We start from the raw sequence: 14,744 nt of genomic DNA, 5'->3' as shown, positions 1-14,744 counted from the left end.
CCCCCCCCCCCCCCCCACACACACACTTTCTCCTCCCTCTCTCTCTCTCTCTCCCTCCCTCCCGGGCTCCAGCTGTTGCCGCGGCTCAACCAGTTTATTCGCACGTAATTACAGTCTATTTAGGACGAGTCGTTGAAAAAGACCAGTGCTGTTAGCAGCCCATTTCCTACCAAATTAACTTGTGTTCAGAACAACAAGCACAATCAAGGGAGGGTGGGGGGGGACGGGGGCTCTCCTAAATGTTTCCCTATTGTCTCGGAATAAAAGTCCTGATGAATACAAGTTTTTTTTTTGTTTCTCACTGGAGCAATCGTTTATTTACAGCTCCGCAAATTGATGGATTGAGACGGCGTTAATTGAAATGTCTTTTTTTTTTTGTTTGTTTTGTTTGTTTTTATTAAAATAGCCGTGCGTGGCCCTCTGATAGCCTGCATTAGTCTCTTGGCGTGTGCTTAAATGTCACCGAAAATGTCACGTGTATCAATCTTCCCCTGCGAGGAGATAATGAAGAGCGCGGGACATGGACACCGCCAACGAGCGACTCGGATTTATGTCCCCGCTCGTGGAAATATTGAGATTTACAATCACGGAAAATGAATTCATTTTATGGTAATTGCTGTGTTCGGTCGTAATTCAGCTGCGTGCGTCGTTCTCTCTCCTTTTTTTTTCTTTGTTATTATTTGTTTTTCGTGCATTTGTAGATGAGCGTCCTCGCCCTCTCAGCCTTTTACTCCACATTAAGAGACATGGCGTCCCTCCTCGTGTGTCCCTCCCCTGTGACTCGCAGACAGCAGGGTGGGAGGTGGGCTGCACGCCGACAACAAGCGGCGGACAGGAAGGAGACGATCCTCTGCGTACGTGAATATTGTTCTGGCAAGACGAGGAGAACATGGATTCTGTACCTTCAGGTGGCGAAAGTGCAAAAAAAAAACAGTTAAAAAAGCAGATTTTAATGCCATTTTTTCCTTCTTATGTCTCTGTTTAATATACTGCATTAAAGCATGTATTCAGTCACTTGATCCCTCCTCACAGCTTTCTTTGAGGTCGTTCTGATGGTGCGTTCCATGTCTATCGGAACGTCGTCATTTCCCACTTTACCACGTTCCAGTGAGCGTCTAAAACAAGAGGGACGCCTGCAGCAAAGCAGTTTCTGAATATGAAATCTCAGTAAATAGATATACCGTCCACTCGTGGAACATGTTTTAGTACCCGTATACACACGTTAAAAAGTACGAGTTGCACGAGGGATTGAATGTGGAAACACAACTTAAAGAAGGAATGTGAACAGGAAAAGTAACAGAGTTTACTTAGTAAAGTGGCGAGTACCAGCCATCTTGAAATCCTACCTGGGGTCAGTCGGAGTTGCTCCCACTTTCTGAGCGAGGTGCGTTCCCGTTGAACTTTATGACCAGGAGCCCCGAATATTCCATTTCCCAGCGCTGCTGGAACGCCCCGTTACTCCTGATGAAGTTTTACAACAACAAGGATAACAAACTACGCATGACCCACCCCGCGTTTGTATCATAAAGTCGAGGGACAACAAGCTGGACTTGGAGGATATTGGCCCCAGCGTTAACTCGAAGGTTAAAATGGTTGCCAGAAACGCAGCATGGCGGGGTGCTTTAAAGCCATGCAGACCATCGGTTTGAAATGACAACGAGTTGCCTTCTGACCGTCTCGCACAGTAAAAGTTTTTAATCTGACCCCCCGAACCGCCACCTTGTCCGCTCGCTCGACAAGAGGTCTGCCGGTGGTGCGACGTGCCGCCTGATGCACCGCTTACAATTCACCTGAGTGTCAGATTGCCATGGCAACCACCACCAAGCCTCGATTATGCCTCCGAGCAGCGTGCTCTGGAAAATGATGCTGTGAAAACTTTGCTCTCTGGTGTTCTCTGAGTTCACGGCGCTTTAGAGTGATGGACGTGTTCCTGCGGCATGCTCGGGTCCTGACTGTGTGAGTTTGATCTTTCAGGACCACCGTGCATGAAAAAAAAAAACAACCCTTCAAACTTTAGTTTTTCTTTACATATATTTAGTGTCAAAATGCATCGTGCTGGTGGATCACATCTATATTGCCATTGAATTTCATTTGCTTTAATATCAATTTATTTATGGATTTTTGTGACGGCAGCTATGAGGACAGCACTGAGTTCCAAGCTAATTTCCCCAAAGACACAACAAAGTACATCTCATTCGATTGACTAGTATCATATCTTATTGAATTGTATTGGACCGTAGTCATATTGTAACCCATCTGCACAGGTGCTCTTATTTTGGAGGCCTGAGAAATACTCTGTTCCTTTAACATAATGACGGCGTTTAAATCAGGAAACAAACCTGAACATCGAATGGTGCTTTGAAGAAATACAAATATATATCTGTGTTTTTTTGCTTGTTATTGTCCCTGAGCTAAACGTTCCGTTCACGGCAGCTGGGTTCCTGGACGCTGAGCGTTCCTGACGACGAACTCGCTGTACTTCCTAAACCTGAACAAATGAAGGTCGAACGAATAATGAACAACCACTGCCACCGACGTCGCGCCTCCTCTTTGTGTCGCCTCGTTTCCTCCGAACGCCCGGAACAAGCTAATTAAACCTTCTGTCTCCACTTTCATCCGTCCTCCGCTCACGCCAGTCCCTTCACAGACGTGGGCATTAACACATGTTTTAGAGCTTTAATCCCCCCCCGCACCCACCTACCCACGTAAGGAAGACGTTTCCCTCTGATCGCCCCCGCCTGCGTTGCTAATCACCAGCGATTTCAGACGGCGCCCCGGTCGCCGACAGATTTGCTTTCAGACGCGCTGAGAACGATGCGTGGCGGCTTTCCTGAGAGCAGGGGAGCCGGTACGGGAGGCGGAGACAATGCAGCGGGCCGTGTGGCTTTAAACCTGGCTGCCATTCACCTGAAAGGGAACGTTTTGTTTCCCCTCAGGAATTCAGAGCAGTCAACGTCAGCGTACCAGCTGTGGGAATAAATTACATTTGATTAATATAAAGTTGCGTCATTAAACTTGGCAGACTTCCTGCCAAGAGCAGTTGTTATTTTTACTGATAGTAGACGGCGGATATATGAGAAGTGGCTCCGCTGCCCAAAACAAAGACAAAATGATAGAGGAGCTAACTTTTATTTTAACGTCTAAATGCTTTGTTAGATCGTTTAATGGAGTTAGCATTAAACATTTCCTTCCTTGACTTGAAGTTTCCCACCAGGCTGCCAACATCCCCAAATCTCAACGCAACAGATTTGGTTTGGTTCCCAACGATGAACCAAAGCAGCCTTTCGGAGTCCCGTTTCCTGTCTGTTTACGTTCCCCGTCGCTTCTCCAGCCAGTCTCTGCCGTGCTGAGTTATCTTCCTAACTGTTATTTCTTTCCCAGCATGTCACTGCGTCTATAAATGTGCGAATTGCGCGCAGTAAAAAAAATGTCTTGCTTTTCTCTGCGAACAATGAAGCCCCTCGAAGAAGAAGATCCTGAGCTAACAAACGCTGAGCGGACGTCTGTCAGCAGGCTCAGGTGGATGTCTGAAATTAACTTTGACAAATCTGACAAACAAATACACATATTTAGACATATAAAACTATGGGATACACACACACATATATATTGTATATGTATATACAGATACACACATATATCTAATGAAAATTGGGTTGCCATGTCAAAATCCAATATGGCCACTACCGTATGTATATATGTTTATACCTATATATGTATATGGTTAATATGTATATATATATATATAATTAAGGTGGCTGAAAATGAATCTATGTTGGCCAAGGCCGCCATTTTCCTCCCTCGGCCAATGCACCTGCTGGCCAATAAAATTGCTCCCTCCGCTCTCCAGAATCCGTCACTCTGCGCCGCCTCAGACGGCAAATTATCACTACACTAAGTTAAATATATTCTCCCTCCAAACGTTCATCAGCACAGATGTAATGTAAGACTTTCTCCCTCATGAAAAACTTTCTCCAAACTTAGTTCCGGTGGATCCGAAACACACGCCAACCTGTCCGTGCAGCTGAACGCCGTCAGCCTGTTTGAGCGTCTCTCTTCAGGCTTTAGTTCTTGGGATCTGTCAATATTAACACTAAAGAACGTATATTTGTACGCCCTGTTCAATTCCAGTCGAGAAAAACCCTCATTCCAAAAAACTTCAAACATTTATTATTTAACACCCTCAGCGTCAGATTTCTCTTAATCCTTTTAGCTGTAAGCTTAAAGTTTCTGTTTTAAAATCAGTCTAAAGTAACCGAGGAGTGTGGATCAGCGGATGGGTCTGTGACCTCAGCCCCGGTTATCCGATCTAAGAATGAAGGCAGTGAATGAGGCTGAGACCACCATTGGATCGGACCCCCGACACTAGTTTAACGAGAGGCCTCATTAAACCGATCGCCGACTGAGACCGCGTTATGTTGAAAAAAAAAACGAGTGAACGCTGTTTTCGTCAAATCTTGAAAACGGCGCTCACAATTTCCCAGGACCTTGTGTGATCAGCTAGCGTTCAGAGCACGTTTTAAAGGGCGACTCTTGGCTATGACCACACCGAATGTTTAGCTTAATATTAAAAAAAAAACAAAAAACGGACCGAGTTACAGATTCTTCTTTTTGGTTTTCTAAGGTTTATCAGTCGTGGCAGCCATCTTGAATTGGGTTCACTCCGGAAGTAAATCGGCGTATCCATCTGTTGATTCATTTCTGAGACTTCCAGCTAAACCCAACCAGCGTTGCACGAGATATTCTGCTAACAGACAGGCAAACGAGCACCCACAGACACAGACGAGCACATTATCGCCTGTCCCTCATGAGCGACAGGTGGAAAAAAAAAAAAAAAAAAAGAAGTGGACTATCGGCACATAAAAGTTTAAAAAGTTGTGGAGAAACGTGTTGTGTGTGTGTGTGTGTGTGTGTGTGTGTGTGTGTGTGTGATATTAAGTGAAGATGTAATGAACAGGGACAGCTCCCTCTTGTTTGGTCTTGGAGGGCTGTTTTCCAGCTGAGCGAGCTATTAACCTGTTAGCAGGGTCTGCCCCGTGATGTTAAATGATCCAAACAAACCAAAACACCGACTTTGGTTTTTTGGCAAGGGGGGTGGGCAACAAATCTTTTAAAAAACAAGGTAAAGGTGAAAATGTGTGTCATATTCGTGGAGTTAAACTGAAATCTGTTTGGTGTGTTTCTCAGACCAGCGCGGTGCTGTGTTCAGGAGGCTGCGCTCTGCTGGCCGTCAGCTCCCTGCTGGCCATCATCACCATCTTCCTGCCCGGCGGAGGCTGCGAGAGGAGGATCTGCACCCTGGCCGGATACATGCAGATGGCGTGTGGTGAGTCGAGCCGCGAGCCGCGAGCACACGACGCACACGACGGCAGAGAGAGCAAAACGCTGAATGCACGGAATCTGTTTCCAGTGGACAAACCAGCAGGCGTCACATCTGATAGAGCTGCCTATTACCAGGACGATTAAAAAAAAAAAAAAAAAAGAGCTGACTTTGTTAGCCGTCAGTCAAAACAAAACAAAAGAAACAAGTCGAGGACAGCGGCTGCTAGGCAACCGGAGTCTGCATGACAGGGGTTGAGCCAGCAAAAAAAAAAAAAAAGAAAAGAAGGGGAAGGCGAGGACAGATTTAGAGGCCGCTATAAAGAGACAATTACGCCTCTTTAACACAGGTCATTTGTTCAGGGCTACATGTGATCATCTGGCTGCCACTTTCACTCTAACTGTAGTCCCATAAACAAGGCCTGGTCTACTCAGCTTGAGCTTCAACAACAACAACAAAAAAAAAGAAACTGTTTTCTAATAAAGCTCAGGGTTAATGTCACGGCTCAGAACCAGCCACCACCGCTCACTGTCCACTTTAACGGGTTTTTTCCCCCCATCACAATCTGCTCATACAAGCTTCATATTGCAGCTGCCTGATTCGGTCGCGGGGGCCAAGCTCTGCGCCTGTGATGACGTTTGCAATGTAACACGAGTCGTTTCGTCCCCCTGCTCTGTGTTAATCGGAAGCACAAGCCCCTATTTGTTCTTGTTTGTTGGTTTTTCCACCACACCCCACTTGTGACCCCCTGAGCAGGCGATTGAAGTCCCCGCGTCAGGCTCCACCGGATGGAGGCGGAGCCTTCGCGGGGTGGGGGTTAACGCAGACTGCGTTTGAAAAGGCGCTCGGTGCTTCCAGACGGACTCTCGTACAACTCCACAATCGGACCAATGCGGCTTTGGTAAAAAAAAACAAAAAACGACAACAAACCTGTGGCAACGCAAGGAAACGGAGCCTTCTCTATGTGTGTGTGTGTGTTTGTGTGTGTTATCCTGCTCTGTGTGTCTATTGTAGCAGCAGACTTTGCGAATTAAAAGTGAAAAGCGGGGAATCGGGGGCCTTGGCTATGCTTCCAGGTCCACTCTCGTTCTAGGCCGACGGAGGTTTAATTGCGTGACTTGAAAGAATATATTCGACTTCTTAAAGCAGCGTTATCATTCAGGGGTGCTGGGATATGAGCGCCGAAGCACCCTTGTTGCTTCTCGGCCGCAGCTTTAGAAACGGCCTCGCACAAACGCATTAAAATGTCAGACTGGATCAGGAATGGTGTGCTGCGCCTGTTGGAAGCAGCACGTTGTGCAGCGTAGTTTTAACGACAAAGGGATTTTGGTGAAACGGGTAAAAAAAAAAAAATCCCCCTCCGCTCCTTACACTTCACAGTAGAAACATCATTCGAAGGTTAAACGGGTCACAGAAAGTTGGACTTTACATGACGGAACCAGTATTTTGATACCTTTTGCTGGTTTCGCACAATCACAGGTCAGGTGTTAGGAGTTGTGAAGATTTTGCCTCAGAATGCCCAACCTACGAGTCTGATGACATCACACTCGAGCTTTAAAGCTATGTAAAAGTTCAAAAGTTCACATCAAAATGTCGCCATTTCAGTCACCTTTCTCCCAGAGTGTCTCTAAATACGACTAGACTTCTGTATTTTTTTTTTCTTCTTCTTCTTCTTCTTCTTCAAATTCTCACCCAGAGAGCAGAGTCGGCACATCCCGATTCTTATTGACTTCCATTCTTCAAAAGTGGAAGCGAAATCGTCTTTTCAGCTTGCTCTGTCTACCTATAAACACTGCGACTGCTAAAAAAAACCCCAACCTGTGGGACCGCGAGACGCCAACGGCTGTTTGAGGTTTACTTTCTAGTCTGCATTTTAGCCTCATTAAGAGTGCTGAACAGTGTGACAGACACAGGAGTGGGGTTTCCACGGTGACCACGAAGGCGCCATTTGGCCCATTTGGTCAGTTTACCCATCAGGTGTGCTTCAGTCAGTGTTGACAACTTATTTCCAGGGAACGCCAACATCTGTCAGAATAGTTGATCCCCCCTCACACACACACACACACACACACTTCCAAGGCTGCTGGGGTGAAAGCAGGAAAAGCCTTTTTCCAAAATAACACCGTCCAGCTCCGTCCTCTCAGAACTGCGGTCTCGCGGGCGCGGCCCAAAATTAGACATGCACTCCAATCCGGTGGCCGAGCCGCTGCCCCGACGGGATTCCCGCCGCCATCAATGTTTTACGCTCGGAGCGAGAGAGGCAGCGTGTGTTTTCGTGCGTTCTAGCAGGAGGCTTTTTTTTAGTTTTTCCTCCCGTCATGCATATTTCACTGGCTCGCGCTTCTCAGGCGGTCAGCATTCTTGAGAGCAGCGTACATTTCCTACATTTTAGAGACGCGTTGCTGTTTCCCAGCTGCGCGGCTTTCCGAACGGGTAACTCCGTTTGAATTGTTTTTTCCTGAGGTAGTTTCAGTTTATTCGAGATATTTTGGATTTTGCGACGCTCGGGCAGGTTCACAGTTATCCGCTCGGCGCTGAATGCACGTCGCGCTCGAGCCTGACCTCAGCCCCATTAACACCCAGGGAACACCGACGTTACGCTGCCGCACCACAAAAAAAAGGCCCGTTTGGAGATTTTATTCGCTGCGCTAATTGCCTCTTGTTTTCTCCTTTTATCGATTTGACCACAAGCGAGCATTCCGCTTCAAAAGATATGTTACTGCTGAAATGTTTCTTTGGGAGATTCATGGGTAGAAGACTTGAAAAAACAACAACAACAAAAAAAAAAAAAACGCCCGAAGGCTTGTTTTTCTATTCTGAAAAGCAGCATAAAACACTTTTTTTTTTCTTTTTTCTTTTTCTCCCCCTCTTACTCATACAACTGGAGGTGTTTGTGTTTCTCCATCTATAGTAGGAACACAGCTTGTGGTTTATTTTTAATTTATTTTTTTTTATTATTATTGCAGAGAGAGAGAGAGAGAGAGAGATGAAAGGAAAAGAAATGACACACGGACCTGAACGGGAAACCACAAGTAAAATCTGAGAGCTTAAATTGGCAGCACTTCTGGGTTTTGATATTCAAGAAAATGGTCATTTCAACAAGTCCGGGGTTGGCTTGTTATATATGTCCTAAGATGTATATGTATATATATATATATATATATATATATATATATATGATGATAATAAGATAATAACATGACTTTTTGCCAAAATTGTTCACTGCTTTTAGTGTTTAACATCGTTTGTGACAAGAATTCCCAACTTTTCTGTTTCAGAAGAAGTTCAAAGTGAATGATAAATAAGACTGTATTGGAAAAAAGGTTTGACTCCCAACAAGTCAACAAGCTCCTGTTTAGTATTTAAAGACGCTAAGACGTATTGATGGTCTTGTCACACACAACTGCCCCTCTCCCGCTGGCTTTGTGTTATCAGTCGTGTGGTAATTAATCATGGGGATGGGACAGAATCAGGATCATATTTATTGGCCAAGTGGGCAAAGAACGCTCAAGGACTTCGTCTCCAGCCGGTGGTGGAGGTTGTAGAAAACAATACAGTCCTTTCAGCAGGTTTGCTTTCACGTATTCTCCCACTGAAAGACAAACTAAACCAGAGTCAATTCTGCGTTGGCATCCCACCGTTTTTTTTTTTACGCTTTGCTTGTTCCGGCCAGCGATTCGGGTGTTCTTGTCATACACCAGTTGGTTTCGTAAGCGCAAAGCTGCGATCGGCTCAGACAAAAAGTCAGTTGACAAACTTTCAGCCATGTTAGCTGTGTGACTCCGGGGATTGGTTATGCCGCGTTATCACTCGAGGTTTTAAAGGTTAACGTGCTGAAATTTGCTGAAAAGAGACAAAAGCTGTAAAACTGTTTTCTGTACACTGGAATTAGCTGTAAACTAACCTCAGCTGCAAACTGGAGTTAGTTGTGAAACAGTGCTAGCAGTGCATTAGCGTTAGCTGTGAAATTGTTAGCTATACACCAGCAATGCTGTAAAATTGTTAACTGTAAAATTGTTAGCTATACGTCAGAATTAGTGGAAAAATGGTTAGCTACACACCAAAAATAGCTGTAAAATTTCTTAGCTATATGCTAGCATTAGCTGTAAAATTCTTAGCTACACGTCAGCATTAGCTGTAAAATTGTTAGCTATACACTACCATTAGTGGTAAAATTGTGCTAGCTGTATATGCCATCACTGCTTACACTTATAGGATTATAACTGCCTGTATCTTCATTGTCTGATTCAAGGGTCACGAGGGCATTAATGGGAAGTAGCGTTTCTCATTTGTACTTTGTCAAAATTTTTATTTTGTGGAACATTTTCTCTTTCCATGGTTTTTCCTCTTTAGCTTCACGTGGCAACTTCCATTCCTGCTTCTACGAATGCGCGCCCCTCGGTGGGTCCTGTCTCTCGTTTGCTCCTGCGGGGACAGTTTTGCGTGCCGACATCGGCGATTATCAGCACGTAACTGTGAAGCGCAGATATCCCGGCGCTTTTCTGTACTTAAATGAAAACCGTGACACGTTGGCAAGCGGAAGCGTCCGAGTGAAATGGCTTCTGCAGCCGCAGCAGAACGAACGAAAACGACTGTGAAGGGAAGTCGTCTTTTCTTCTCTGGACCAACTTTTGGTGGGGCAGAGTTTCTTTATTTTGCAGCTAAGCTTCACACAACCCCAGCTGTACCTGGTGAATATTTTTAGATCCCCCCCCCTCCACCCGTGCGCAGCCAGCCATCTGAGACGCTGCCCTCCTATCTCCATCCTCATCGTGGAGAGCCCCTCTGGAGTTTTTTTTTTTTTACCTCAACCCCCGACGCTGCTTTGGAAAGGAAAGCTGTACTTCGGCGAGCTCCTTATATAAACTCAAACTTCAAGTTTCATTGTGCTGATGCCGAGGAAGCCCGGCCTGCTGTGTCAGCGTTCCCCTGGGCAAAGCTGCTATGCAGATGTCCTCTGAAGCATGGGGATGAAAATAGGAAGCTGCTTTGATCAAAGCTCTTGCTGTGTTATTTCAGTCCCTGCCAGGGCCCCATATGGTACCTGTGCAGTATGTCAATCACTCCTCCGATGCAGATGAATACATTTTTTCATATCAGGCTGGATTAGTGCGGCAGAGACTTTATTAGCCCAATGCATCCCCCCACTCCCCATATCAATTATTTTACACTTACAGAGTTTCCTCTTTCATCGCCAGGCGAGGCTAGATGACAGGAACGGCTTTCATTCCCCTCCAGATATTCCAAGCGTTTTCCTCCGGTAAAAGTCTCTAAACTTTGGGGGGGGGGCAACAATCACACGTTGTTTGATTGCTCCTGTTCCGTTTGAGCTCCTTCCAGCTGCCTTCAAGACACTAAACTCCCATCCAGTTTTCCACGTTTCTCTGCCGGAAGCAGTTTGGGTCGATGCCCTTCCTACCAAACAAAGGTTTATTTGGGATTTTTTTTCATTCAGGACCAAAAAAAAACCCAAAGCTTCCTGCATCATCTTGCTTCCTTCTTATTTATTATGCTGTGCGTGTATGTGGGCTGAATCCACGCTTCCTCTTTTTCTGACATTTCACTTCACCTCCTGTAAAAGCGCGTCCCGATCGCTCACAATCTGAGCTTTCTCTTTGTTTGTTTTCGGTCAATTTGCCGATCTTTGATTCGGTTTCAACTGCGAGCTGGCTGGAGGCTTTTTGAACACCTCTCAAAAGTGCTTTCTTCTTCATTTTTGCAGCAAAAAAATAAAATAAATAAAAACACCAAAAAACTTTCTGCCTTTGGATTTCGCCGATCTCTCGAACGAGTCGGAGACAGAAAGGCCGACGAAGCTCATCCACAAGTATGTGTGTGTGTGTGCTGACAGGATGCCACCTGGTTCAGATGTAGTGTGACCCCCCCCTCCAAAAAATACCCTTTTTCACCTGCGACTCACGCCGTGCTGACAGTAGATATTAATCATGGATTAACGTCTTGTCAGACAGTGTCTCAATGTGTGAGTGTCACATTTTATTGGTTTTTTTTTGGCACTGACTGTTCACAGGAATGCGATTGGTCACCATTACTGCCTGCACACACACACACACACAGAAATCTGAACTCCTCCTGTATGTGTGTGCTCTGGAGTCTCATTAATTACCCAAAACAGGGCAAGCTTTACTCGGAAACGATTACTATTTACTAGAGAGAAACGCAGCACAACCGCTTCATCTCCAGGCTTAAAGCGATCGAAGGAACAGAACACGTTTGATTCGTTCTGCCGCCGTATCACGGCGTCAGTCATAATTGCACATGTACCCAAATGGCTAAACTGGGCCTAATGTGTGCTTATGAATCAAAGCCTGTGTGTGCGTGTGTGTGTGCCACGCTCCCTCATTGGTCCAATGTGTTGTCTGCTGTAATTATGAACACGACAGCGCTCGGCTCGGCTCGGCTCGCCTCGCTGATACATTACCCACAAAAAAAACAACAACAACAACCCAGTAATTGGTTCACCAGTCAATTAGAGGCGGAATGTAATTAGGACTGAACTTTCATCCGATCCAATTCATCAGTTTTCCTCCAGGTTTCCGGGAGCGCCCCGTTTGTGGAGCGGCGGTCTGCGCAGACGAACGCTTCTTAAATTCATCTTTAACGCTGACCTTTGAAAACCGTGACGGGGCCCAAATTTGTTTCTCACAGGCCAGATTTATTTCCCAGACAGTAATTATCTCTCGCTGTTTTGTTTTGTTTCGTTTTTTTCTTCGGAATTTAGGTTAGAGACTCTTCTGCTTACAGCGTCACCGCGCCGTCCTGAGCTGCCTCGCAACGCCAAGCGACAAACGAACGATACGTCGACGGAGGGAAATGTGTAAGATGAATGGCGAAAGGAGGGGTGGGGGGGATTTTTAAAATTTTTTTATTTATTTATTTTTTTTGCTGATGGGCCGATTCAGTTCTCTGTCTATCAGATAAAGGGAGAGTCGTCGCGGGGCCCAAAACACGAGCGCCTTGCTTCTCATTCCTCTCCTGTCTCCCCCTTCCTCCCGCTCCTCTGTCATTCTGCCATACAAGTCCCAGCAAATACACACCCTCGCACAATAACACACACAAACACACTCAAAGAGCTAGTGGCTATGCATATTACATGAGTCCTCCACCTCTGAAGGGCTCTCGGCTCTGGGTATTTTTTTTTTTCTTTCTCCTTTTTTCTTTTTTTCATTTTGCAACTTACAGCCAAGATGATGATGTGGAAGCCAGATCCTGCACTTAAAGGCTGCTTCCTTTCTTTACTGCACAAGCTGCTGTTTATGGCTGAAGATGTTTCAGCATCAATACGCGCTTTAGTGTTGCTGTAATGGCTGCAAAGAGCTGAGAGCAGGAAAAGAAAAGCCTTCCATCCACTGCTGTTAAGTGTTCCTGCGCAATAAAACCAGGCGTCCCGTGAACCAGGCTGCATATTTCTGATTCCCCCCCTTGTTTTACGACAGCGCCGGTTGCGACCGTTCCGCGCTAAAGCGTCGCTTCCGATCTTTGGAAGTGGTTTTCTGTGGAAAGGTTATAGACAATTAATATCTCGCTTGTTGTGAAAAGCTCTTCGGACGACCTCAGTTTCATTCCGACCGAGCTGGCGAGCTAACGGCTAACCCGAGCGGCGCTAAGACCGAACTGGATCGCTTCGGTCTCGAAAAACAACTCCACTTTAATTCATTTCATAGCACATGTAATTTTCTCTTCACAAACCTTTTATAATGCCATCAATTTCACATGACATGACTATTTAGGTAGAACTCTGTGGTTATTTGCTAGCAGTAGTAGTTTGCTGTAGCACCGCGCGCGCAGCCGTGGGCACTTCTGGGACGAATAATCATGACGTTTCTGCTAGGATAATCGTATAATGTGAAACCAGTGGCGGCATAAAGGTTTACAAAACAACAGTGGCACTCTGGCTGGCAGACACATAAGGTCACAGTTACACAGCTCTATTGTGTGTGTGTGTGTGTGTGTGTGGTGTAGGAATTCCCATCAGTGCCGGTTTGATGAGAACAATCAGCCACAATGAGTCATTGTTGTGTCTGTGGTTGTTACTCCTCCACTCTGAGTCCTCAGACACACACACACACACACACCTCGATTAGCACGCGCACGTGTTTATGCGTGCCCCTCTTTCCGTTTCATTTCTCCTACGTCGTTTTTATCCTTGTCCCTCTCGTGCGGTGATTGATCCTCCGCTCAGAGGCTTCTCCTCAGTGATGAGTGAGAGCTCGTGCCACTCCTGGCGTGGGTTTTTTTTGTTGTGTTTTTCGTGTTTCCGCCATCTGCGTTGTTAGGAATTTGTTTTTTGAAGGCAATATGAGGAGCTCCGCTACCTGTCACACCCACACCATGATTGATTAGCCAGTGCAGCTCGGATGCTTTTGCTTTGCTTGAGTGTATTAATCCCTCATTTGCATAAGATAAATAAATCCTTTTTTCCCTCCACCCCCCCTCCTCCTCCCGGTAAGTGAATTACAAACGCCGTACCTGAAATGTGCGTGCAGATATGTCTACTTGTACCTTGTTGCTTTTTTTTTTTAAATGCACATAAGCATATAAGCTGTTTTAATTTGCAACCACAAAAACGATCTGCACGGGTTCAGTTTTGCAAACCTCCACCTTCGATTCAGTCTTTTTTATTTATTTCTATTTATTATTTTTTTGTCAAATCAAGCGACAAACTAGTGAGAAGGCAGGAACTTAGTTTTTGTGCACTCACAGCTCAAATTTTGCATTTCTGGGACATTTCTGTGCAATTCTGATAATATCAAATAAAAAAAAAAAAACATATAAAAGTAGATTCTGTGTTGGACATGTTGAGCTGCTTATCCAGCAGGTCTGCTCGGATAAAATAGAAAGAGAGAAAGAAAAGAAAAAAAAAAGCAGTAATCCTGGACATGTTTCAGCTTTCAAGCATCCACAGCAAAGGCAGAGAGAGCAGCAGAGGGAATATTTTCTCACAAGTACATCAGTGGCAGCAGGACATCAGGGAGCTGACTGTACATCCAGAGTTAGATCTGCAGCAAAAGCGGGTCAAAGTTTCTCGTGTGTGTTTGACAGAACAATGCCAAACCACAGCGACAGTGGCCGAAAAATATAAGAAAAAAAGACCTCCCACAGGCGCCATTTTTTATTATTTATAGGGATTTGTTACTTGAGCTTCTTGGTTGAAATTTTTTAGCAAAATAACACAAGCTAGTAAGACTTTATGCTGTTAATTTTAGCAATAAATCTGATTTCTTACTGGCTTCCTGTTTCCACGTCTGCTTCAAAACTGTCAGATCGTTTTTTGTTTTTTTTAATCGCAGTAGACAAACAACAGCAAACCCTGACCCTAACAATGAAGATCTCAGCTAACTAAATCAGTCCAAGGTTTCTGGCTCTGGAGCCATGCAGAGCATCTTGGAACTGCATCGGAGAACCA

General features: G+C 45.3%; 1 protein-coding gene across 1 annotated transcript in view; it reads left to right on the top strand.

The window, feature by feature from the left end:
• The window catches only part of LOC108233922 (transmembrane protein 211), a 148,088-nt gene that overhangs the window by 46,857 nt on the left and 86,487 nt on the right, over positions 1-14,744 (top strand). The window contains exon 2 of the mRNA XM_017412704.3: positions 5,188-5,326. Within this exon, the coding sequence (XP_017268193.1) occupies positions 5,188-5,326 (139 nt within the window). The remainder of the gene's footprint in view (positions 1-5,187; positions 5,327-14,744) is intronic.

The sequence above is a fragment of the Kryptolebias marmoratus genome, linkage group LG13 (genome assembly GCF_001649575.2).
Source record: "Kryptolebias marmoratus isolate JLee-2015 linkage group LG13, ASM164957v2, whole genome shotgun sequence".
Taxonomy (NCBI): Eukaryota; Metazoa; Chordata; class Actinopteri; order Cyprinodontiformes; family Rivulidae; genus Kryptolebias; species Kryptolebias marmoratus.
This window is presented reverse-complemented; position numbering and strand designations above follow the sequence as displayed.